This window comes from Rhinolophus sinicus, chromosome 15 (assembly GCF_057876585.1).
Source record: "Rhinolophus sinicus isolate RSI-liver-muscle chromosome 15, RSI-T2T, whole genome shotgun sequence".
Classification (NCBI taxonomy): domain Eukaryota; kingdom Metazoa; phylum Chordata; class Mammalia; order Chiroptera; family Rhinolophidae; genus Rhinolophus; species Rhinolophus sinicus.
In genome coordinates, this window is record NC_142515.1 from 110,363,492 (window position 1) to 110,389,984 (window position 26,493).

The window sequence follows — 26,493 nt, forward strand, 5'->3', positions numbered from 1 at the left end:
AGACAAAAGTAGAATAAATATAAACAGTAATATGTGGTAATTTAATGTGAAGGCATATATAGCCTCGGAGCACATTTCTAAATAATAGGATTAATTTAAACATCATCAAAGTTGTAATACTGACCTTATATCCCTTAATTTTTATACCCAGAGTTTATACATGGTATCAAAGTAAAACTTTCCATAAGAGCTTCTCTAAACTAACAGTGCTCATTACAGCCAGGAAGCGCAGCACACTAAGGTTTCAAAATTCAACTCTTCACTTCAAGATTGCAAGTCTGAACTCAGTCCCTACCAATAAAGTTAGTGATAGTTGGTTACTTTATGGCTTATGTAAAACTTCTACAGAACAGGTGTCCACATCTGAAAAGTCTTGACCACAATTGACTCCCTTGTTTGTGCCGCTGTGGGGAAGTGTTGAATGGGCTGTTATAAGATTTTCTATACACGAAGCACCAGAGGGCTAGGAAATACTTGTACACAATGCATAATGGAGAGCATTAAAAGGCCAGCCGGACATTGGCCTAAATTGCCACTTTTTGTGCTGGATCAAATAGTTGACCCTTGCCCTCAAAGCCAGTAAATTCTGGTTTTGACAGGGAAGAAAATTCAGCTACCGAGAAATTTTTAATCTGGGATTCTTTTTTTAATGTTATCGCTTAGTAGGCAACGTCTTAGTGTTACAACTAGTTAATTCCCCAACTACTTTAGAAAAAGCACAGAAAAGTCAAATCTCAAGCTAAGCTTGATAAATAAAATCATATACTGTAATTTCAATAAAAAAGAATAAATTATGGGGTGAGGTCACTATTGGTGGGTTTTAAAGTACACACAGAGGTTGTCTAAAGGTTTCCTGATAACCAGCTACCAAGTACATATAACTTGATTTATATTTTTGTTCAAAAGGTTCAAACAAACCATATAGTGAATAAACTGAAATCTTATACCACATTGTACTTTAAGTAAGACTTTTCATTATAAGATGTGAAAATGTGAGATTAATTCAGTTCAAACTTTAGGCCTAATGATCAAAAGTAGAAGGTAGGGAGCCTACAGGTTCTTATTTTGGTTTTAAATTGGTTCCAAGTGAGCAAACCACTTAATCTCTAGAGGCGTATTTTTCTCCTCTACAAATTAAATATAAAATATTTTGTGTGTGAACAGTAACTTACCTAAAAAATTTGTCTTTCTTTAATATGGGTTAATATTTTTAAAAGCATGTTAGACATGAATGCTGAAGGGAAAGCTATGACATGCTTAAAATATATTTTATATCTTAAAATATTTTAGTGACTAAAATACATTTCAGAATAGGTGGACAATTAACAAAGTTGAGAAACAGAAACTAGATTCACGTAGTGCATAACTGGGAGGGAGGTGTGGGTACTTTTGGAACAATAGAATTTTCATCTCCAAAACCCAGAAATATTAAAACAATTTGAAAGACTAGAAAATAAGAATGATTAAAATGATTAAAGAGATAAAAGGAAGAGTATGCAAAAGGATGAGAATAAATTAGGACATTATGAGTAAGGAACAGGCAAATTTAGAAAAGAACCAAATAAAATATATAGAAATGAAAAATATACATAATAAATCTTTGGAAAAATACAGACAATGCCCATGAAAGGATTTAAACAGAGACTGGACAGCCAATTACTGGGAATGTTATGAAAGGAATGCCTATCAAAGGATATCTTATTGGAAGACTCCTTCAATGTTATTGAGGAAAATCCTATTGATAAGATTCCTTCTGTTTCTTCTTTTCCACCTTCTGATTTTAATACTATGTTAGTAAATAATTCAAACAATAAAGAAAAGAAAAACCCAGGTCAAAAACCTAAAAAAGGTGCACAGCTCCATCCTGCCCTCTCCCACCAGACAACCACAGTTATTTGTCTTGACCTTAATTTCTAAGTCAGTAAAAATCTCATATGTTAATACTAAACTGAAAATTAGAAACACAGCATAGGACAGAAGCATCTCTTCTTGTAAAAAGATCAAAGTTAATTTTCCAAGTGATTTGGGCTTTTACTTATGTGAAGCATAAGGAAATATTTATTTAAGAATAAGCACTCAAAAAAAAAAAAAAAAAAAGCACTCAATTGCAAAAAAAAAGACTAGCCAAAACGTAAAGTTATATTTCTAGAAGGTAAAGTTTGTACTTCAACTATTGTACCAAAGTGTAACAGAAAATAAAGATTTCAAGTGGTCAGAGGAAAAAAAACTCAAAGGGAAAAAAATTGGGCCTGGAATCAAAAGTTGAAAACACTATAATAGGTCTGCTACTTTTTAGACACTTATAAATATTTATTAATATATACTCTGTTTACCTAACAGGATGGTTATGAGAAAGATGAATCATATATGCATGTGTGTATGTATAGATATAAAATGTATGAAAACACTGTATTATAGACAGTTACGAAAATATAAGGCAAATATTTAATTAATGTAAAAGGTAACATTTGAAAGTTTAAAGGCTGGTTATAATCTGGATAAATGGAAAATCAGAGAGTTGGTATACACAACTGATTTGTATACACAACAAAATCATGGAGGCAGAAACGAGCTTGTACATTCAAGAGAAATCGGAATTGAGTCTGGCTGTTGCATAAGCTATGTAACTGCTTACACTGGGAAGCAGTGGTAATAAGGGGTGAAAGGTAGGCTTAGGCCAGATTACAGAAGACATCTAGGATCTACCTGTCCTGTTTTAAGGAAGGTGGAGCTGGGAGATTTATTCACCTCCTTATTCCCTAGCAGGCAGGGTTTGGGCACATGACCAAGGTTCAATCAGGCTATGAAGCAAAGTATTCAGGGACCTTTTAGAAATTATTTATGGTAGCTGTGGCAGGGGACCCAGTACCATGGGGCCCCGATTCAGGGTCTTAGATTCTTCTGAGGCATTATCTTGGCTTTGGTTCTTGCCTGCTTCTAGAATCTGTTCTCCTGCCTTTCTTGTTAGTGTTGTGGGAGATCCTATACCTTTCTAATACATCCTTTTCCTGCCTATATTGGCTAGAGTTGGTTTCTCTTATTTGCAACCAAAATTCTTAACTGAACTATGTACCGTCTATAAAACAGATAATATCATGCACATTTATACCAACCTGGCACTTTCATACTGTTTCACAGTCATTAATGTATCTTCAATTGTTTTATTCACCAAAGTGTTCACACTGGCAATGAAAAAATTAATGGCTCCAAGAAGAGTCTCTCCATTTTTAGCCAGCAACTTTTGGGTATCTGCGTTATAGCCAAATTCTTCCTGAAACAAAAAACTCACCTTAACTTATCCAGTGTTAAATTAGTAAATGTGACTAAACAAATGTCAAACACATCACTAATGGGAAAATATCTGATTTAGAAATCTAGCTATAGAAGTTTTTTCTTTTAATGTTTAAGTAAACAGGAATCTAAATCACAACTAACTATACAGTTACCAAAAAAGTCTAATAAACCAAAATTGTCATGAGCTCAGATGCACAGCTAAAATCAAATAGCTTAAAAAAGTTAAACTACTTTGTACTAGAATCAATATTTTCTTTTCTACATTTTGTTTCTATTACACTGTAAGCACAGCTGTTAAAAAGAAAAATATAGCAGATTATTAATCAGAGAACTATAACTTTCACAACCAAATTAGGTAACAATTGGCTAAAACTTTCAGACATAAAATAGATTGCAATTTTTGTGTTTTGACTAAATCTCTTCACAGTATAAATATTAACAATATACATTTCTTTGTAAACGTAGTGACCAGTGGACTTCTAAGCTCAGGTCTATGTAGGCACACAGCTGAGGAAGGATCACTCAACACCACTTTTAATTCATTTCGCTGAATAAACTGAATCTTGGCTTGGCAAACATTACACATGACTCCTTCAGATATGTCAAGGATTAACTCTAAATTTTCAGCAGTGAAAAATTTTCAGTTCAAGTTTGATTAATTAACAGATTACCAGGAATACATCTGTCCAAATAAAAAATTGGATCACATTGTAAGATATAGCACTCAATTTGAGAATTCTGAAATTTGTTATACAACATTTTTTAATTTCAGCTGGAAAAAATGTAATATTAAATTAACTAGAATCTTAGAAGATGCAAATTTAATGCTAGTGCTATAACGATAATTACATTTCTACGGATAAAATATTTGATCATTAATAAATAGCAAGAAAGTAAAACTCTTTATCATGCTAAAAGCATTTTCCATTTAAGAGAGGTCTAGTAATTCTTTATTCTGGACTCAGTCTTCAAAATTTTACAGACCTTGATTTGCAAATACTGGCAGATAATAGGATTACATGAAAGAAATATCAATCAATTTATATAAAAACTAAAATGAAGAGCAGGATAGCTGAAGATTATTGGTACCAAGTTTTTAAAGCTAAGTTACGTACTGAAGACTAAATAACTGTTACTAGAAACAGAATAATACGGGAGAAACATTTTTACAACTTTTAGAAAGAGTTTACATATTACAACTGTACTTACCACCTTTGGTATTCATTAAGAGGTAGAAGTTAAAAAAAATAATTAACAAGAGGAAAAAAAATATGAAAGTTGGACTACATATAAATATAAAAAGGAAGGAAAAAGAAAAGGAAAAGTAAATAAACTCAAAAAGTCAGAAAACTTGTTTTGCTCACTGCATAACAAAGGATATATATATATCTCATTATATCACATTCCTGTAACAATGTTCATGTCTAAAAGTCTTCAATATTCACAATTCTGCATTAGTAACTTTGAAAATGCCACAAGTCCTAATTTAGCCATAGGGAGCTCTACCGTGTTTCCCTGAAAATAAGACATAGCTGGACAATCAGCTCTAATGTGTCTTTTGGAGCAAAAATTAATATAATTTTTATTATATTATGTTATATTATATAAGACCCGGTCTTATATTATAGTATAATGGGTCTTACAGTAAAATAAGACAGGGTCTTATATTAATTTTTGCTCCAAAAGATGCATTTGAGCTGATTTTCCAGCTAGGTTTTATTTTCGGGGAAACACCGTCTACAACCTAGAAGGCTAATCACTTACTAAAAACAAACAACACTAGAATATAGTAAGATGAAATAGCAGCTGATTGAGATGTTATATAGCAGAATTTGGAATCCTATATTTACAGATGAGAAAAACAGGCCTAAATTCAAAGTAGACAGGAAGAGTAAACTGACACTGTTCTGTTTAACGAATGTAAATCTCACAAACAATTCTATAAAGAAAATGTGTATAAAACTTAAGAGTTTAATGTATAATTTGAAAACTTAACTAGTAGAAAACACTTTTTTATAGTAAGGCATAAAAGACAGATAAGAGATATAAAACAATTAGGAATGGAAAGAAATGAATATACATACATATATGAATTATAAATAATTAAACATGCTTTTCTTGGCACCAAAAAGAAGATAAACCATGACTCCTAAACTTCATTTAGTTGATAAGTTATATTAGTGTTCTCAGTTGGACAGGGGTACTACTGTAAATTGCCTTAGCGATTACGAATAAACTAAACAAAACAAATGAAGGGTATGGGTATATACATCAAGAACAGGGCTGAAGTTCTAATCTGCCACTGAAGAAGGAAGGCCAATACAATTCCTTGATCTAAAAATGTGCTTGCTTTGTATGCAGAGAGAACAACACTTGAATCTTTTCTTTACTCTTTCACAGCTCCTACATTGTTTACAACATTACCAGATGTGAATTCAGCAGATGTAAATTTCCATTAAATTTATACATTAGGACCAAATAACAGAAGCATCTGATTAGATCTAAAACATTAAGTCTTAGTAACAGAAATTATTACCTAATTTATAACAAATGGGTTATTTTAAACAATAATATAGAGCAGTAAAAAACTAGAATCACAAGTACTAACTGATAAATACAGTAATATGGATGGCGTGAACTTTCCTAATCTTGATGCAGCCATTACCCTCTAGATTGAGAAAATACAATTTAACGAGGTACCATGGTATAACAAAACTAGGAGTCAGAAGGCATGTGATAAAATAGGGTCTAGTTTGGGAATTCAGACAGCCTGGGAGTCACATCTTGACTCTGCCACTGACTGAGACTTGTGTCTTTTGTGAATTACTCAAATTCTTTGTGCTTCAATTTCCTAAACTAATAAAATGAAGATCATTCCCATACAAGTTTGATAGGAAGTATAATCAGATAACCTGTATAAAGATTCTGAAAGATGATAGGCATTCAGTAAAAGATCATTTTCTACTCCCTTCAGGAGATTTGCTTTTTTTACTGATGCGTTTTGGTTGTTTCTCTAGAAAACAAAAAAACTGGACTAATTTTTAAATTATTCCTCAACTCCCAAATGCTACAATCCCAACAACAGCTATCACAACATCATAAATTATTCAGTGCCAGGCCCTATGCTAAGTATTTTCCATGGATCTCAGTTAATATGGCATAAGACGGGAGGCAGTGGACACCAGCTTGCACCACTGCACTCCACAAACGTTTCCTCATAAAGAATTAACAAAGAAGGGAGGTACTTTGCTGGCTGGCATGATTGATTCTGATTACCAAGGGGAAACTGTACTGCTCTGCAATGGAGGTAAGGAAGAGCATGCCTGGGATACAGGCAATCCCTTAGTGCATCTCAGTACTGTCATGCTCAGTACAATGGAAAAGGCCAACAATCCATTTCAGACAGGACTACTAATGGCCTGGACCCTTCAGGAATGAAGGTTTGGGTCACCCCACCAGGCATAGAACCACAACTGGCTGAAGTGCTAGCTGAGGGCAAATGCTATATGGACTGGACAGTGGAAGCAGCTATGACCACGTGACCATTTGTAGAAAAGAGGACTATAATTGTTATGAGTAGTTCTTCCTTATTTTGTTATACCATCAGTCTAGATGTTGCTATTAAGGTACAGGTGTGTGTGTTTGTGTGTATGTGTAAAGCAAATACCTTTGTTTTCCTCCCTCTTATCCCCTTATCATGTAACATAAGATGTATTAACTTTACATCATAGTATTTAAGTATTAACTTTATATCACAGTATTTAAGTTATAGGATATCAAAGAAAAAAGTGAACATCACCCAAGGACTTTGCCTCCTCTTCTGGGGGAAAGGGTTCGTGTGTCTTTGACAGTATGCCGAATAGTTGTTATCACGTTAGCTGGAAGTAAGACTTTGTTACTGTCTTCTTTATTTGGAGATTAGTATGCTTTAAGGCAGGGGTGTCCAAACTGCGGCCCGTGGACCAACTGCGGCCCTCAATCCATTTTTAATTGGCCTGCAGCAAATTCCAAAAATATATTTAGTTTACTTAAATAAACTAGGTTAGGCAATACGTACTTCACCTCGAGTGAGTGGCCTGGCTGTTTGTGTATTTTACTGCATATGGCCCTTGGTAAAAAACGTTGAAAAAAGTTTGGACACCCCTGGTTGAAGGAGATGTGTATAAGTCTACACTGAAAAGGGTAGACTGTGACAGTTAATTTTACGTGTCAACCTGATTAGACTATTGCATCCAGTTGTTTGGTCAAACACCAGACTAAATGTTGCTATGAAGGTACATTGTTTTTGTTGATGTGATTAACATTCACTATGATAAACACCGTAGATGTGATTTAAAGATGACTTTAGGGAGATTATCCTCCATAATGTGGATGGGCCTCATCCAAACAGTTAAAGGCCTTTAAAGCAAAAGATTGAGGTTTCCTGGACAAGAAGGAATTCTGCCTTGAGACTCTAATAGAAATCCTGCTTGAGTTTCTAGCCTGCTGGCCTACTGTACAGATTTCATAATTGGGTGGGCAATTCCTTAATATAAATATATAAATCTCTGTGTGTATGCATGCATATGTGTGTGTGTATGTGTGTGTGTGTGTGTGTGTGTGTGTGTGTGTTATGTACATATCGCCTATTGGTTCTATTTCTCTGGAAAACCCTGACTGATACAAAAATATGCATCCTGTTAATGATTTCAGTTTTCAAATATATCTCCACCAGGTTCCAGTTTACCATTATTTCTACATTTATAAACATCAATTAGAATGTTCAATTCAATGAATTATCTATTTCCTTCAAAGGAATTCTGTTAGCAGACTGCCTTTGGACTCAAAATGTAACTCTTCTCTGGGTCTCCAGCCTGCCAATCTACCCTGCAGATTTTGAATGTATTGAGCCTCCACAGTCACAGGAACCAGTTTCTTAAAATAAATTTCTATATAGCTATACATCCTGTTGGTTCTATTTCTCTGGAGAATCCTGATTTCCTTTTTGTCCTTAATAATATATTGTGACTCACAGACTTGAATTTAAGAAAATTCATTTAGGATATCATGATCAGAAGACTCACAGACTAATATTTCACTTATATTATCAATTTTGCCATCATCAGTAAGAGTCAATACTCCTGTCTCTTTGCACTCATCTTCTGATTTGTCTAATAATTATGAAATGTCTTCCTCTGTATTGTCTTCTCTTTGCCATTATGGACAGGAAATGGAAAACTCTAAATTTTCAACTGTATTAAAAAAAGAAACATAGAAATGGTTTCTCCAGATTTGTTTTTGGCAACACAAAGTATCTGATTATCGTATCATTCTTCTAGGCAATACTGTCATTCTTTTGTTTTATTATTATCTTAAGCCATTTTTAACATGGTTGGAAATAACTAATAAGTAATGATGAAATAATTCTTAAGATGATGAAACAGCAAACTGTTTTAAGATATAGGAAAATAAGATCATAAAACTCCCATACTGTGTCTTTGATTTCTAACCGACCCATCTGAGGCTGCAATATAAAAAGTATTATTCTATTAAAAAAAATAAGTAAATTTTATCATTGGAAGGCCTCTAAGAAAAATAAAAGTCATGAAAATGTCAGTCCTTTCAAAGAGTTAGAAATGCTCAAAAAAGAAACTCAAAAATTAAAACTGGGTCCAACGGACTTGAATACTGAGGATTAACCTCTCAGTTCTGTAAAAAAAGGATTTTACATCTAGAAAAGAAAGATAATAAAAGTACTTACTAGCTCAGATTGAGCATTGGATGTACTAACACATATTTAAACCACTTGGAACTGTACCTGGCATACAGTAAGCACCCAATCTGTGTTGATGAATAATTCATAGGGTTTACTGAGTGTAGCATCACTGATAACACTGCTGCTATACTTCTCTAGACCTGATACCCTGGCTACCTCTTTCTATACTGTGGGGCTTTTTCTCTGGGTCACAGATCCTCTAAAGATTCTACTTAAAGAGACAGAAGAGCTCACGGAGAAACACAGACAGGCTGGATATAAATTCCAGTTCTACCTTTTATTTTTTTGTGTGATCTTATAAAAATTACCTAATGTCTCTTGGCCTCAGTTTCCTCATCTATAAAATTGGATAACATTTCTGGCAATGTTGTTAGATAAATTACGTGATATAATGTCTATAAAGCACACAGCCCATTATGCTGGAATTATGGACATTCAGTAACTGCAGTTGTTATGATTATTCCACTTCCCAAATATTAGTTAGTTCTTTATCTGTCTAATGACTCAGTTAGAATTGAACCTTAATATTTTTCACTATTATGACATATATTGCCATCTCTAACCAAACTTTCTTTGTCCAAGTTTCTATATATTATCAAATGACTTAATACTCTGGATTATCTAACTCTTCACGTTAGAAGTCTATAGGCAAGGGATTTCTGCACCTTTTGGCTCCAGGTGAGGGAAGAAAAAAAAGGACATAAAAGGAGTTACTTAAGATATCATAAGAAATTGTCAGAGATGCTTTACTGAATACTTACAGAGATATATGCAGAAAAATAATTCCATTCTAAAATTTATAATTTATATTATTTATAATTTATATTATTTATATTATAAATTATATGAATTATAATTTCAGTAAAGTGTATCACAAATCCAGTCAAACAAGTCACTATTTGTTTAAGACACTTGGAGACTACATAAGAGATTTTCAATAGGTGCCACAATTTACTTTTTATTCATGCCCAGCTATACATAGCTATGATTCTTTCTAGGCTCAGGCAGGCTGAGTCTCTTTTTCCTTTCCAAGTTCCCTTCCCCTGAAACCTCTGTACAATTGTTTCACTATGTTGACAGAAGTCAGTTGGGCCTTCTTAAAAATTATATGAAATATCTAAAAAGAACACCTCAAGATGTCAATTTTATTAAGAGTTCAGCAAATCAGAAATGCAACAAGTTACCTCTTAGACTACTCCTACCGTATTGCCATTCTCTGCCCCCTCACCTCCCAATATTTATTTAAAATAATCTTACATGGAGTTCTAGTGACTTCAAACTCAGGTCAGCAAATGCATCTCCAAGTTGCCTTTGGGTATGCACCATCTGGAAAAGCTGGGTTGACAATGTCTGAGCCAGTCTTAGAATATTTTCGTATTTTTTCTTGTTATCTCTTAATATATCAATCTGAGCTTCAAGTTCAAGGTCCACAGTTCTTGATCCACGGCCTAGCTTCTCAGAGATAATTTGTCGAGTGCACTAAAAGTAGAAAGATGCACTTTGTTTAGGAAGAAAAAAAAGAACAAAAGAAAAAAATAATGTAACAATCCAAAGTACAAATGCTAGAGCATATGGCATATACCATTTTTGGCTCTACACAAGCTAGCCTAATAAATTGAAAATTGTCAGCCCCCTTAAAGTTTATCAGGACTCAGAAAGTAAATTTACCAGACACGTCTAATAACTGTTAGTAATCATTGGAAGTTTTAAGACTTATCTAGCTAATTTACATACTGCCAGATGAGCTCTCTCACATAATCATATTTCAAGCTTAGTGCACTTGGGTAGATTATTTAAAACAACTGAGATATTTGTCATTGATTTAAGAACAATATTGGATTATTAACATAGGAATAATAAGAATACCAAAATTATACTCTCCTATTGGTTTCAAATGCTTTTTTCCATTCTATCTTCCCCTTACATCTCTGTATGTGTGTGAGTAGGAAGAATAAAGGGAAGAAAGGAGAAAGAGGAAAGATGAGTGGGTGGGACAGGGGGAAGAAGGAGGAGAGAGAAAGGGGAATGAACGGAGAGAGAAGGAAGGAGGGAAGAAGAGAAAGAAGTAGAGATAACATTCCTGAATTCTTCTTTTACTTTTGCCCAGGTAAAACAGTATTAGATTATGCTATTCTATTCTTCCCCAGAAATTATACAAAAACTTGTAATTTTTTAAAGTACCTAATTTCAGAGCACATAGAAATAAGTTTTCTAGTAAAAAACTGTAAGCCATTTCACTACTCAATAATACATTTTAAGAGTAACAACATAGGGCATTAATATACTCCTCATTTTTGAAAGTTAACAAAAACACTCTAAAAAATCGGCAAATAAGTATTGCAATTTTTTTGAAACTTGCACATTTGCTCTTTTATTTTTCCAAGTTTGGTTAGAATTAATGTTTGTTGTAAAAATTAAAATAATGAGTGAAATAAAAGATGAATTTCCTTTTCCTTAATTGCACTAAATAGCAGAAAACTACTATTAACAGTTTGATGGGTAGTCTAGATTCTCCTTTAAACCTATATAATTACACATATAATATTTTTAAAGTAAACGTAAGACCATACTATGTACTCAAAATATCCAAACTTCTTTTTTCTATGAACAAATACCTTGAGACTTTTCCTTGTCAATAAATATAAATCGGTATCTGTTTTCCTTTTTGGTTATATTTATCCTTTTAATATTAGCCTATTACATGCTACCTACATTTTTCTGTTTAAAATTGAAATGAATTCTCTATGACATATTCTCTAGTCTCATCAATTAAGGATCTTTATGAATAAACATTTTTTATAAAGGCGTTCTTTATTTTTAATAGTAGATAAATTATCTATATAGAAAACAAAAGAAAAGATGAGAGGCCAAACTCACAGAAGAGAGAGAAAACTACATCTATGGAAAACATACATACACTCTTGGGAGATGAAAATCACATCAAGAGAAAAGTTTAACTGCAGACATTGTGATTTTAATGAGAAAAGCATCAACAAGAAATACTATCTGAAATGGTAACAAAATTAAGGAGATATACCACTCTTTCCCTCTTTTCATCCACACCAGGATTTTCCCTGCGGAATATTACCAAAGACATTTACTCTACTCACAAGCCAAAGCATATGGTACCTTCCATAGCAACCCAGATATAATAATAGTCTGCTGAAAGTCAAGAAGTCAGAATTCACTGAAGGAATTTGGCAGACTGGGCAAAATGAAAGAAATGTTTACTGTTGTCTGAGTGGTGGTTTTTTTCATAGAAATAATGGTTATAAGCAGACAGTAGGGTCAAAAGTTTAATGAGGAAATTTTTTTTTTGTTCCCAGAAAGCTATGGCAGTAGGAAGAGTAAGACAATAGTGATTATGAGGCAAATTCAGATAAATCTGGACAGTTGAAACAAGTTTTGAAACTGAATTTACAAAGCCTGTATTCCAATACAGGGAACTAGACACTGTTAAGGGAAATTTAAGTAATGTGGAACTGAGAATACTACAGATGGCCTACATGGAGCTTTGTAAAGAAAGCTGTAGTGAGAAAATATAAAGTTGCAAGTCATTTCTCCACTGACTAGGGTCCCTGAACAAGTTTCTCATATGATCACTGAAGAACAGATTTTTATTTAAGTTGCTTCCTAGTGTGTACTAAAATCATAAATCAAGTTTAAAATAGGAAAGAATATAGAATCTCAGTTCTCTACCCTTCTTCAAAGTCCCTGAAAATGCAGATCACTTACAATGAGCTCGTGGTCTTATTCGGTTTTCCATGCTTATAAATTAAGAATTCATTTTGAAGATAATAGGACAAATGGAGCAGAGCAAAAGTAAATTATTGCTCTATGTAGATCTTCTACTTGGGGGAGGGTAGATAAAATAAAGGGATAAATACTGTACAAAATACCATAAATCACCATCAGTTCATGAATTTACAAGATAGTCACTGTGTACTCTGAGTATTTAAATAGCACCAAGAACTTTTCCTGTAATGCCAAAAATGAATAAAAACATTTAAGTTCAAGGAAAAAAATAATTTCAGAGCAACAACTGATAGATATTGAAAGCGTGAAGGACAGGGAGGAAGAGAACATAAAAGGAAATAATATAAAGTGAAAAGGGGAAATAGGTCAACCAGTAAATAAAGAAGGCAATATGACAGGAAAAACAGGAATGAAAACTTAAAAGACACTGGTTTAAAGACAACAAAGATTAACTTGATTAAGGTATAAACACTGATGGCAAATTCTTAAACATTTAAAAAAAGCATTTAGTGTTTGGAAAATATGCAAACAGTTATGAATAAAAGCGAGATTATTCTTTATAAAAGTAAGATTTTAAAAAGTAAGCAAAAGTACTCTATTCTACACTAGGAAAATACAAAAACAAACCAAAGAGACAAACCGGAGTTCATTATTCATAATTATTCCTGCAGATGAGGATACATAAGAAAATAAATAAATTTTGGGTTCAAATTTGTGAAAAAAATCAGGTGGATTAAAATCATATTTATAAAGATGGGTTCAAGGTCTAAACTTAAAATTGCTCCTATTTATTATATATTTGGTTTAATCCCTAGACTGTTCTTAGAGCCAAAATTAACAACTAATAAAGGATATGCTAAATGTTCTCTTTGAGGAAAAGCCTTAAAGTGTTTGCTTGAGAATGGAAACAGACAGAAGAAATTAAAGCTAGAAATCATGAAGGAACTGAGGTGTGAGGAAGAGAAAATCAAAGTCATAGCGAGAATCAAGATACCCAGGAGTAAAATGGGTAAAACAAGTACAGTCCTAAATCAACCCAATCAGAATCAATACTTGAAGGATTAGTCAAATGACAGTGAATGCCCTACATTAGCTCAAAATTGAACTGAAAAGGTAGAGTCACAAGAACCAATAAGGTCATTATATTCTGAGGCTCTTTTACTTGAGAGGCATGTGTCAGCACAGACTCACTGGGCTACAAACTCCATAAAATCAGATCATTAGAACATTCTTTTTCTCTTTTGACTTAGAGTGAAATACCCAATTAAGCTCTGATGAAACAAATTTTCAGTTAAAAATAGTGATCACTCTGAAGAGAATAACTCCTTCACATAGTATTATGCCATGTATACAATATTTTTAAAACTGATCATTTTCGTTAACACAAATTTTAAGAAAGGCTGAATGTGGTATGATAATATAAGAGATAAATATGGAATCTCAATAATAATGCAACTCAGATTATAGAGATAAGAGACAGAAGAAAAGCAACAGACAATAAACATATATATAAAGGAAAAAAAGATAAGGACCAACGAAAATGCAAACTAAATGACACAAGAGAGGAAGGATCAAATGAACAAAATCTTATACTTTGTAATTTGTAATTACTAGGATTTGGTTCAAAAATAAGGCTTGTATTCTTGGGGTTCAAAATGTTTGGCCATAGAGGGGCCGGCCCGGTGGCTCAGGTGGTTAGAGCTCCATGCTCCTAACTCTGAAGGCTGCCGGTTCGATTCCCACATGGGCCAGTGGGCTCTCAACCACAAGGTTGCCGGTTCGACTCCCGCAAGGGATGGTGGGGCTGCGCCCCCTGCAACTAGCAATGGCAACTGGACCTGGAGCTGAGCTGCGCCCTCCACAACTAAGACTGAAAGGACAACAACTTGAAGCTGAACGGCACCCTCCACAACTAAGATTGAAAGGACAACAATTTGACTTGGAAAAAAGTCCTGGAAGTACACACTGTTTCCCAATTAAAAAAAAAAAGAGGAAATTTTCATAAATAAGTGAACAAAGGAATGGCTGAATAAATTTAATAAATAAATGAAGCTTAGTCTGACATGAAAGATAAACAAGTGAAATGAAAGGGAGCACAGGGGAATTCCAAGCAGCAGGCAAAGGTAGCCTGATGAACAAAGTTGTAGGCGTGTGAGAAGGCATGGCTTGTTTAGGACGTCTCTGGGTAAGTTGGTATGGATAACTGGATCTATGGGTGGAAGAGAAGAGCAGCAGGAGATAAAGTTGGAAAAGGACATGGGCTCAGATTCATGACATTCTAAAGACAGTGGGGATAGACTGAAGGATTTTAAGCAAGAGTGAACCACATTAGGGCAAAGTAGAATATACAGTCTAAAGAGAATCTGTTAAGCTATTAGAATAATACATACAGGAGCTATGGCTGTGAAGGTTAGAATGGAGAGAAGGGGATAAAGTCAAAGAATATTAAAGAAGCAGAATTCATTTAATGACTAACTAGATATGTCAAATCAATGAGACGATGAGTCAAAATTTGAATATTTGGGTGAACTGTTGTGATATGAGGAAATACAAAGGGAAAAACAATACATGAAATGAGAGAATCTACATCCTTGAGAACAAAAGGAGTAATGATTAAATAGAATGTCCTGAATGAGGACACTATAAATAGACATCAATTTTTGACAACTACCATTGGAATTTCTCAGTTCTACAGAGCATGAGCTAAATAGTTTTTGGGAAGATTCATGTAGCATGTTTCAGGGCACTTTTACCATCTTAAGAAAACCTGTACTTTTGTAGAGGATTTCAGATCATATTAAAAAAGTATTAACTGAAAGAATAAATTCACTTCTGCCTTACTGTTAAGAAGACACATAAGAGACATGTGCTCTGTATAAAAATACAGACAATTCCTGATTTATAAAGACCCACAACCAATTCACAAATATAGAGAGCTTTATGGCTAATGCTCTGACCTGAGCTGCTGGGGGTTTTCCATCCACTTTTCTATGAATTCTACTGTCTTGTCCTTGTTAAGATTCAAAGATACTAAGTGGACTTGGAGCTTAAGCTATTTGTAATACATCAAATAAAATACAGATTAAATAATTTGTTTGTTTTATGGAGGACATTAACACATTGTGTACGGTGGGGTTTAAATCCCTCGGTGGGGTTTAAATCCCTCGTGAAGATTCTCGTGATCTGTATGCAACGTGTTAAGAAAAATTACCATCAATTATGTACTCTGAATCAATTCAAATAACAATGTTAGTAAACTTTTGAAATCCAACTGATTTGCAATCTGATGCTGTCTGTACAGTTAACGTTTAGTTACTACAATAAAATCAGAGAATTCCAAATTTGAAAAACTAATATATCCCAGTTGCTATAAAGTATCAAAAAGAGGGACAAATATATATACAGCAGTTCTACAGCTAAACATATTCTACGGCAATATATTTCTTTTTCAATTATGTGTTCTCTATCAATTAACGAGTATTTTAGTAGCTTTTTACTCTTTTGCTAGACTTTTAAAACTACATTTATGCAAAGATCAGTAATAAAACAAAATACTTCATTTTCTAATTGTATTTTTATGTTCAGATGGTATTTGCTCTCCTATATGTTCATGTAATTGCAAAATAATAATTTAAATTACAAATAAAAATGCTTAGTGTCAGTTAGGGTGGAAACATTAAAAAATTACAAACCTTATAGGTGTTTAGACTCCATTTTCTAACAAGTTCTAACTTTTCCATTGCGGGATTTTTAATTTCATCTGCTAGAACAACTGGTCCACTTTTTGTCTGTGTTCTCTGGCCACCTGCATGAGCATAACAAAAGATAAAAACACAAACCAGATAAAGACAAGTAGGGAAAGAAAACGAAACATTGATGCTGTTCAAACTACCTACTCATGCGTTTTAAAAAATGAAAAGGTTCCCACAAAGTGAAGGACTACAACTCCCTGGAATCACTGTGGATAATTTCCTAACACATAAAAAAAATATATTCCTATCTATTAAGCACAAATGTTGTCTGTTTTCTTAAAAATAAAAATGCTGCAATCAGCTTTCTTTTCTAAATAACTGCTGTTTACTTCATTTACAAAATTTCCACAATTAATCTTATAACCCAGTGACACTAAAAAAACTGTGTCAATAAAAATCTGAAAGGCCATATACTTCTTACAGGGATCTCTGTTCACTGTACTATGTTGAACAGAGCAACAATAGAATATTATTATAATTTTGGAGGATTTAAAAAGACAACTCAAACTTGAAATAGTCATTAAAAGTATCTTACCACCAGTATGAAAGGCTGGGTTAAAACAAGACCTACATTGTACCTCCTTTTTTTCTTGAGACCCTCTCCCATCAAAAAAAGAGCCATAATCAATAAAGGCAGTATGAAGCCCTGACATAAAAGCAACTCTACAGCTATATAGTCCCTAAGAGTAAATATTTTTCAGAGAAGAAAATATTAAACGTTTATGATACTAATGACTTGAGATGGAAACTCCAAAATAATTTTAAAACAATGAAATAAGGAGAAAAAGTTGTAACAAATAGTTTAAAAAAGTTAATCAGCAGAAATTTCTTTTCTTACTTACTCCTATATCACAGCTTTATCATAATCTAAGATCGAAAACAGTATATACAATCAAACACATTAAAGAATTTACAAAATTCTCAAAGAAACAAAATACAAAATGTTAACATATATAAAAATATGGAGTTCAATTTTTCCAATTGAATGGAGTTCAATTGTTTTTGTAGTCCACAATTAAAGTGCAGAGCAAATTCCATGCAAAGAAATGGATTTTTCCCAAATATTTTTCATTAGGCATAACTGGTAAATTACATACTATTTTGTCACAATCTGCAAACTATTTGTAAGCTGAGGCTGAAAATAGGATGACACACTGTTCCCACATGACCCATTCCAAACAATGAACAACCCAATTGTTGAAGGCTCCTTTCCTGTTTAACTGAAAATAGCAGATCTGCAAAGCTGAGAGTTTAAGGATCAATTAAGTGAACCTAAATTTTTCTAGAACAAAGAAAGGATGATTAAATGAATCAAATTTTACAATGTTTTTAAATCTTAAGTGAAATAAATTTTAGGTTTGAGATATAGTTAATAACTGAAAAGCCAGAAAGACAGGTATGGTTAGAAAGATTATTTCACTTATTGTTAAGGGGAAAAAAAAAAAAAAAAAGCAGCAGCCACCTAAAAAGCCAGAATAACACACACCTAAGAATATAAAGCAAGTGATTATGAAACTGAGTGAATTAGTTTAGCTTCAGCAGCAGCAAGAAGGGCTTTATCCAATCAGTGCAGTTGAATACCTGCAGGAACAATTATATCACTTCCTTGTTGAGCCAGTTGACTAGCTGGAACCCTGCTAGGAGACATAACAGATGGCAATGGTGGTGCTGGGGAACCTGAAAAGGGTAGATATTTAACTGTGAAAATCCTTTTCCTCTTCTACATACTATACATTTTGAATATAGGTTTATTGACATTTCCTTTAAAATATTCAAAAACTAGGATTAAAAACTGGAATTAATATATTTGCTTTCTTACATGAATGGAGTAATAAAAAATGGATGCTACCAGTTGAGTTCTTGTATACATTTTTCATTGAACTATTAAAACCAAACGAAACACATAATAACTATAAGAAGAAACTTGGCAAGATCATGTCTAAACAGGACTGTACCTGGACTCTGCTATTTTCAAATCAACTACTAGAATGTGATTCAAGTCCCATAGTTGACTGATTTAAAGCATAAGTAAATATTTTATAACTTGCTACTACTCTTACATATGAAGGAAAGCTCTTCAAGTATCAAATTTATAACTAAAATTCAAAGAAGAAATGTGAATAAATCATAGCCTTCACAGGAATTGTAGCCAAAACTTTCAAATCATAAATCAAATATCACATAGTGTAGATGATTGCTATTCACAGTATGAACGCAAGGGACTTATATCAATATGTTATCTGGGAGCTCATTAAAAAAGCAAAATCTCAGGCTCTGTCCCTTAATGAGGGGCTTAATAAGGCCCTGACCTTTAATAAATGTGAAAAACCTTAATTTAGACTGGATCTAACATTTAAAATCCAAACATGCAATAGACCTAATATATTGGCATCACCTTTCAAAGTGAGGGATACTTGTCTCTTTAAATCTGTTGAACCATAAAATTTAAAACTGGAAGAAATGAGGGAAATCACCTAGTTTGACATTAAACTATGGGAGAAACAACTATAGGCCCAGAGAGGCTAAAACAGCTTCTTATTAGAGACTCAGATGTCTGAATCCATACCATAATATCTCCACCATTAAATGCAATACAGAAAACACCAATCTATAAGTTACTTGTTGAGTCAGAAGGCACTTTAATAGGTTATCTAGTCCAATCACCATTTTAAACAAAGACTGTCTCTACTATCCAAGGCACAAGGGCTTCTATTATATAAGGAAGTGTTATTTAAAGATGACTACTCTAGTTCCACTTCTTGGAACTACAGGAACAAAGCTCTGTTGTTCAGGTTATTACTGTTTATTAAACTTGCATAAGACATAATCCCATGACACAACGGGAGATGTGTATAATATATGTAACAAATGATATAGAAGTTTCCAAAGTAAAATAGCAAAAGACAATCATGTTAAGTTTTTTTGCTTTACTTTCAAGGGTAATTATCACTTCTCTGTATCTTCAAACCTTTAAATCACTAATTTAGACTAAATTAGTTACTAAAATCATTCACTAATATCCAATAAATACAATTCTTAAAAGTCTAGGATCTTTCTAGTTGACTAAACTTGGGGTATCAGCTCTGTTTCATTTCAACAACAGAAATCTAGGAATATGAATATATGCATGTAATGAACAAAACAAAACTCAGGTGCCAACTACATTCTTATGAGCTTTGATCTATTCATGATTTCCACAATTATTGATTCTGCAACATATTTGTTAGGCAGATTTCAATATATGTTGTTGTTAGGATGAAGTGTAATTTCTTTTAAATTTGCTCAAAAGTTGGAAAAGTAAACAGCTAATACTCTTCTTGCAGTAACTGGTCAAGAAATAGAGTCAATGTTAAGTTACCATTCAGTCATTTTTCCAGAGAGCTAACACAGCCCCAACTCCTTTAACATTTTTTCCTAAGACCTTTCTCCTAAATTTTAATCATGTTGCTTTTTCGCATGTTCATTCCAATTTATCTATATATGTCTTAAAATAAAAGCACTTAAAACAACTACAACTTTCCAATAAATGCTTAACTAATCTGAGTATGGCAGAATGATTATCTTTTTAAACATATTGATCAACAATACAGTTTGTGTAAAAAAATGTTTTATAAAGTCAATTCAAAGACACATAAATTACTGCCATTATCATGAAATATATTTCTTATCCCAATTTAAAGGATTAGAATGTATCTGTGAGCAAGTGAAAAGTGACTGGCATTTCCATGCTCATGCCATAATAGCAGTTTATAATGGCCAGTTGATTTCCATTATTGCATGATACTATTCTGTTTATTAAGGGATTAAACCAAATGTCAGCAAAATAATTTCACTGAAAATACTTAAAATGTCTTAATAGTAAAAGTAGTTTTTCATTCTATGTTAATATTTAAATTTGGAAATTAGTGACTGCTCCAGAGATGGTGTCACATTGTACAAAGTTAGCCTTATATCTTTAAGCACTCATAATTTTAGGCACTCAAATATAGAATACTATTATTTACAAAACGGCTAAGGATTGCAAAGGCATGCAGATATTTTTTTTTTCTTTCATTTTGTGACATTACAATATATTATCAAAATTAATTTACTTCACTGAACATAATCTATAGCTACTACTTTACAGGTCTGTCAAGAAAACAATTCTTTTTTTAACATTCAAATGTTTACTTGATTTTACTTTCTTTCATTCATGTGGGGGGAAAAAAACACTTAGAAAGGTTGTTATTAGGCAAGAGCATTAAAAAAAGGAGACAACTTTGTCCTTTATATTAAAGATAGACAGACATATATATGAAATGTGCCCAGAAAAGAGTTAACACAGCAGGTATAACTGCTTATTCTTAAAAAGACCAGCTTACACGACTGGCCATTGGTTGGTGTCAGAATTTAAATTTTGGGAAGACTCCCTCCATTCCCAGAATGCTAAGACTGGCTCACTGTGCCTCAGCAGTTGGTACAAACAATGTGGTTTGTGCTGAATACCTGCCTTCCTTCTAAGAGTCTGGAATCTTGGTACATGCTAGGCAGAGGGTGCCTGTGGGAACAATGTCCAATAAAATCCCTGGGCACTGAGTCGCTAAGGAGCTTCCCTGGTTAGTAACACTTCACATACGCTGTCACAGCTCTGCGGGGTAGAATTAATTGTGTCCTGTGTGACTGCCCTGGGCCTCGTCCCCCCAGAACTTCTCCTCAGGCATCCTTTGCCTTTGCTGATGTGCTTGGTATGCTTTTGCTGAAATGATCATACAGTGTATACAGTCTGACTATATACTGAGTCCTGTGAGTCCTCTTAGCAAATTACTGATCTGATGGTGGTCGTAGAGACTTCCTGTATAGCAGTCACAGGACAAAAAAATAAAAGTTTTATTTTCCTAATTGCTTTGAAATAGGAAACATGTATTACACAAATCAATATTGACTTATAGCTATAAACTTAGTGGTTGTAAGCTAAAATAATTTAAATGTACATTTTTGACATAATTTTTGAGTTTTTATTTCAGTATTTTAAAACCAATTCCCAAATAATAATCAGTGAACTAATGCATTGATTTATACAAAGACTACTAAAATAATTCTTAAATTAGTTAAATTGAAGAGAAACAGGATTATGTTTATAATTGGTGTTTTATCACAGAATTAAAGGGTTCAACTCTTATGCTTTATTAATAAAGGTAGCATTTGATAAATTTCTCTCATCCTCCACCCCTGCCATCTTTAAAAATATATGGGCTCATACCTTGAAATGCTCCTGCTTCAGTAACCCCCTCTTTGGTACTGTCAAAGCCATGAGATGTAATTTGGGTTTCTGAGAGACCAAGTCCGGCTGGTAATGAACGTTTCAAATCCTTGGCAAAATGTGAAAGAAGAGAACATTTTTGTGAAAAAAATCTCACATCACAAAACAGTTCAGAATAATTGTTTCCTTTTAATCACATCTTAAAACTATTTTTCTCTCTACTATGTGTATTCCCTTATGCTGTCACGGTATTCTGTAATACATGATCAGCAGCAAACTCAGTGAGATATGCTATTAAGAGGTAAAGTGTATGTCAAATACAAAAATACTTTGATTATTCTAGAACAAACACCAGGCAGATATTAAAACACATTTTTCAAATTTCCAATCTATTGATACAAAATTATTCAAGAAATCACTCAAGAGAATCATTTTAAAGAAAAGAATTAAGATGACTAAAAAGCCATGTCTAGTGTTAAATATATATATTAGACTGATGTCTAATAGAATTATGATAGGCATGGCTAATGTCAGTATAAACATTTCATTCACTTGCAATATTAATTTCCCTTTGATTTCAAAGTCAGCTTGGTAAACAGGGCTTCTTGGACTTGAATCAGGGTGAGGAAAGGGAAATTTCCTGCTATTTGGATTTACATTAAACACTGATAGTAGTAAACCTAACTGTAAATTAGCTCATAATCGGAACTTAACTGCAATAAATATAATATTCGACACTCAGCCTTATCGTTAAAAAAAAGAGAAAGCCAAGGAACAAAAATTTCTAATTAAAAGTCCCATCTTTCCTCTGGTTTAGATATTATGAATTACCCATTCATAACCAGTCTATGAATGGATCCTATTGGTTTTCCACAATGACAAGTTTAGTGATACACTAAAAGATAAAGGTCTTTAAAATCCTTTTTGAATACTGTACCCCATCACATATAGTGTACAGTTATAATTTGAAAATTCAAAACTGACATTTTGAGTTTTCCAATTTGCAAAGTCAAAACTTAACAGACGCAGTCTCTCATAACTGACAAGTGTTGAAAAGGATTTTTCTTGAGAAGCTCATTAATTTTGCCTAGGCAATTTCCTGATTTGGTATGGGAGACACTGAGTAATTAGTGAGGTCAATTCTTATCTTAATGTGATTTGTCAAACAGCATCTGATACAGGTGACGTTCTCTCCTTGTTATACTTTCAACCCCCGGCATGTTCTGTTGTCTCCTTTGCTGATTCCTCCTCATCTCCTCAACCTCTAAATTCTGGAGGTGCCCCATGGTTCAGTCAGAGGACTTTTTCACCTATACTCATTTCTTGGATGATCCTATTGATTATTCTGGATTTAAAAATCATCTATACACTGACGACTGCCCAATTTATAAGTCCTACCTGGGTCTCCCTCTTTAACTACAATATATCTAACAACATACCTGTCTTTTCCACTTGGATATCAAATAGTCATTTCAAACTTAATGTGTCCAAAATCCATTGATTCCACAGTAAATCCCCACCCCCCAACAGACAAAACAAAAAAACATGACCAACAATTTTCATTCCTTTCAGTTAATGGCATCTCTACTACCAAAATCATAACCAAAAATCTTAGGAGTTACCTTTGACTCTTCTTTTTCTCCTATACCCCCATCGAAACCATCAGCAGACCCTATCAGACCTATCCTTGAAATATATCCAGGAGCAAGCCAATTCTCACCACCTCCACTGCTACCATCGTGGTGTAAGCCAGTATCCTATGTCACCTGGATTATCCAAGAGCCTTCCAACTGGTCTCCTTGCTTCTATCCATGACACACACCTCTAACTCCACACATCAACCAAAGTTATCCCCTATGCAAAACTCTCCAACAGCCCCAATCTCACTTGACTAAAACCCAGCCTATTAAATCTTCTTAAGGGATTACATGATTTGACTTCAATGTCCAATTAGCCTCAGTCTAGCAGCCACATTGTTTCTTCAAAAACAGTAAACCTCTCTCTATTTTAGGGCCTTTGTATTTGATGTGCTTTCTTTCTGCAATGCTCTTCTGCCAGAAATCCACAGGACTTGCTCCTTTATCTGTCTTGTCCTTTAACCAGAGGCTTTCCCCTGACAACATATAAAATAGCAGCTCCCGCAATCTTCACGCTGGAACTCCCTATTCTGCTCACCCTGTTTTACTTTTCTCATCGCAGTTATCACTAAGTAACATATTATGTGTATATTTATTTATTTTTGTCTCCCCTCACTATACTGTAAGCTTCATGAGAGCACGGAAGTTGCCTATTTTGTTTACTGCTATATATTTAGCACCTGAAATAGTGCCTGGGACACAGCAGGTGTTCAATAAATATGTGTTGAATAAATAAGTGAATTTGTTAAGTGAACTAAAGGATTTATGACTCAACATCATTAGAGGAAGAAGCTGCTATAGTATAGGTTTCTTTTAAAATTTAACTTAATGAATATTTGCTTACTCTTAACTGTACATTATAGATTTTCTGGGCAAAGAAAAAGATAAGATACAGTCCTTGCCTCACTGGAGAGACAAGATATACCAACATTAATGCAAAAGTTGAGCTTGGTACCAAAGTAAAGACAGCAAGTATCAGAGTAATTCAGAATAGGGACTAAGTCCATGAGAACCAAATAGACAAGAAGAAAGAAAGTACTGCTTGAGCTCTGGAAAATACAGGATTATTTACTAACTGAACCACATTTAGTGAGCATTCAGTTCATGACAGCCTCTGCTCTAGACACTACAGATACAGCAGTGTGGGAAACAGATCAAGTCTCTGCCCATATTAGACTCACATGGGGCTGGGGGGAGGAAGACACTGATAGTAAACAAATACATGTATATAAGATAATAGTAAATGGTGTGAGTAAGTAATAAGTACTAAATAAGTTGTTTTTGTTTTTTTAAAGGCAGGATAAGAGAGAAACAGAGTGACAGGCAAAGGGTGCTACTTTAGGTGGGGTACGCACGGAAGGTCTCTCTCAGGAGGTGAAATGTGGGAAGAATCCTGAACAAAGTGAGGGAGTGAGCTCTGTGGCTATGTGGGGCAAGGACAGTGATTTAAATGTTTTATTTCTTAATTGAATGGTAGACAAGTAGGTATTCACTGTACTGTGAATTCACTTCACTGAAATAAAATTCACATGCCATAAAATTCACCCTTTTAAAGTGTGTAAGTCAGTGGTTCTACTAGTACATTTAGAGTTGTGTAGCCATCATCACTAATTATAGAACATTTTCATCACCCAAAAAGAAACTCTGCATCCATTAGTAGTCACTCCCATTCCTACCCTTCCCCAGACCTAGAACCACTAACCTATTTTCTGTTTTTATGGATTTGCTCACTCTGGACAGTCATATAAATGGAATCATATAGTATGTGTCTTGTAGCATACTGTGTTCAAGATTCATTCATATTAGAGCATATGTCAGTTCATTTGTTTTTATGGTTGAATAATATTCCATTGTAAGGATATACCACCATTTGTTCATCCATTCACCAGTTAATGGCTCATCACTTAGATTGTTTCTACTTTTTGGCCATTATAAATAATGTTGCTATGAACATTAGTGCACATATTTTTGGCTGGGTTATGTGGTAATTCGCTGTTTCACCTTTTGAGAAATTGTCAGACTGTCTTCCAAAGTGGCCGCACCATCTTATATTCCCAAAAGCAATGTATGAGGGTTCTAATTTCCCTACATTCTCACCAACACTTGTTATTATCTGTCATTTTTTATTATAGCCATCCTAGCAAGAATGAAGTAGTATCTGAATGTAGTGTGGACCTGATTTCTCTCATGACTGATGATGCTGAGCATCTTTTCAGGTACTTATTGGCCATTTGTATATCTTCTTTGGAGAAATGTCTATTCAAATCTTTTGCTCTAGTTTCAGTTGGGTCATTTGTCATTTTACTGTTGAGTTGTAAGACACAAATCCATTCTCAGACATAAGATCTGTAAGTATTTTTTCTGTGGGCTGCCTTTTCACTTTCTTCTTCATGGTGTTCTTTGAAGCACAAAAGTTTTAAATGTTGATGAAGTCTAATTTATTTTTTGTTGTTCTTGCTTTTGGTGTCACATCTAAGAAACTAAAGTGCCTAATCCAAGGTCATGAAGATTCACATCTCTGTTTTTCTTCTGAGTTTTATAATTTTACCTCTTAACATTTAAGTCTTTGATCCACTTTGAGTTAACTTTGAGCATGGTGTGAAGTCTGGGCCCAACCTCTTTCTCTGCAGGTGCATATCCAGTCATCTTAGCACCATTTGTTGAAGACCATTCTTTCCACACTGAAAACTGCCTTGGCAACCTGTCGAAGCTCAACTGACCATAAATACAAGGGCCTATCTCTGTGCTACCGATTCTGTTCCATTGACCTACGTCTTCCTTATGCCAGTGCCACCCTGTTTTCATTACTGTAGCTTCACAGTAAGTTTCCAAATCAGAAGTAGTGAGTCCTACAACTCTATTTTTCTGTTTCAAAATTCTCTTGGCTATCCTGGATCCCTTGCATTTATATAATCAATTTGTAAATTTCTACAAAAAAGTAAGCTGGGATTTTGACAGAGATTATGTTGAATCTGATTAATTTGGGGAGCATTGCCATCTCAACAAATTAAGACGTCTGATCCATGAACATGAGATATCCTTCCATTTATTTAGATCTTC

General features: G+C 33.8%; 1 protein-coding gene across 7 annotated transcripts in view; it reads right to left on the minus strand.

Annotated features, from left to right (window-relative positions):
- The window catches only part of ARFIP1 (ARF interacting protein 1), an 83,110-nt gene that overhangs the window by 24,490 nt on the left and 32,127 nt on the right, over positions 1–26,493 (minus strand). For 4 of the 7 annotated variants that reach the window (XM_019722663.3, XM_019722648.3, XM_019722656.3 and 1 more), the window contains 5 exons: positions 21,797–21,905; positions 18,139–18,234; positions 16,498–16,610; positions 10,307–10,528; positions 3,114–3,271 (listed from right to left, as the gene is read on the minus strand). In XM_019722663.3, coding sequence (XP_019578222.1) covers positions 3,114–3,271; positions 10,307–10,528; positions 16,498–16,610; positions 18,139–18,234; positions 21,797–21,905 — 698 coding nt within the window. The remainder of the gene's footprint in view (positions 1–3,113; positions 3,272–10,306; positions 10,529–16,497; positions 16,611–18,138; positions 18,235–21,796; positions 21,906–26,493) is intronic. The other 3 variants (XM_019722679.3, XM_074338438.2, XM_019722671.3) reach the window with 1 other exon arrangement.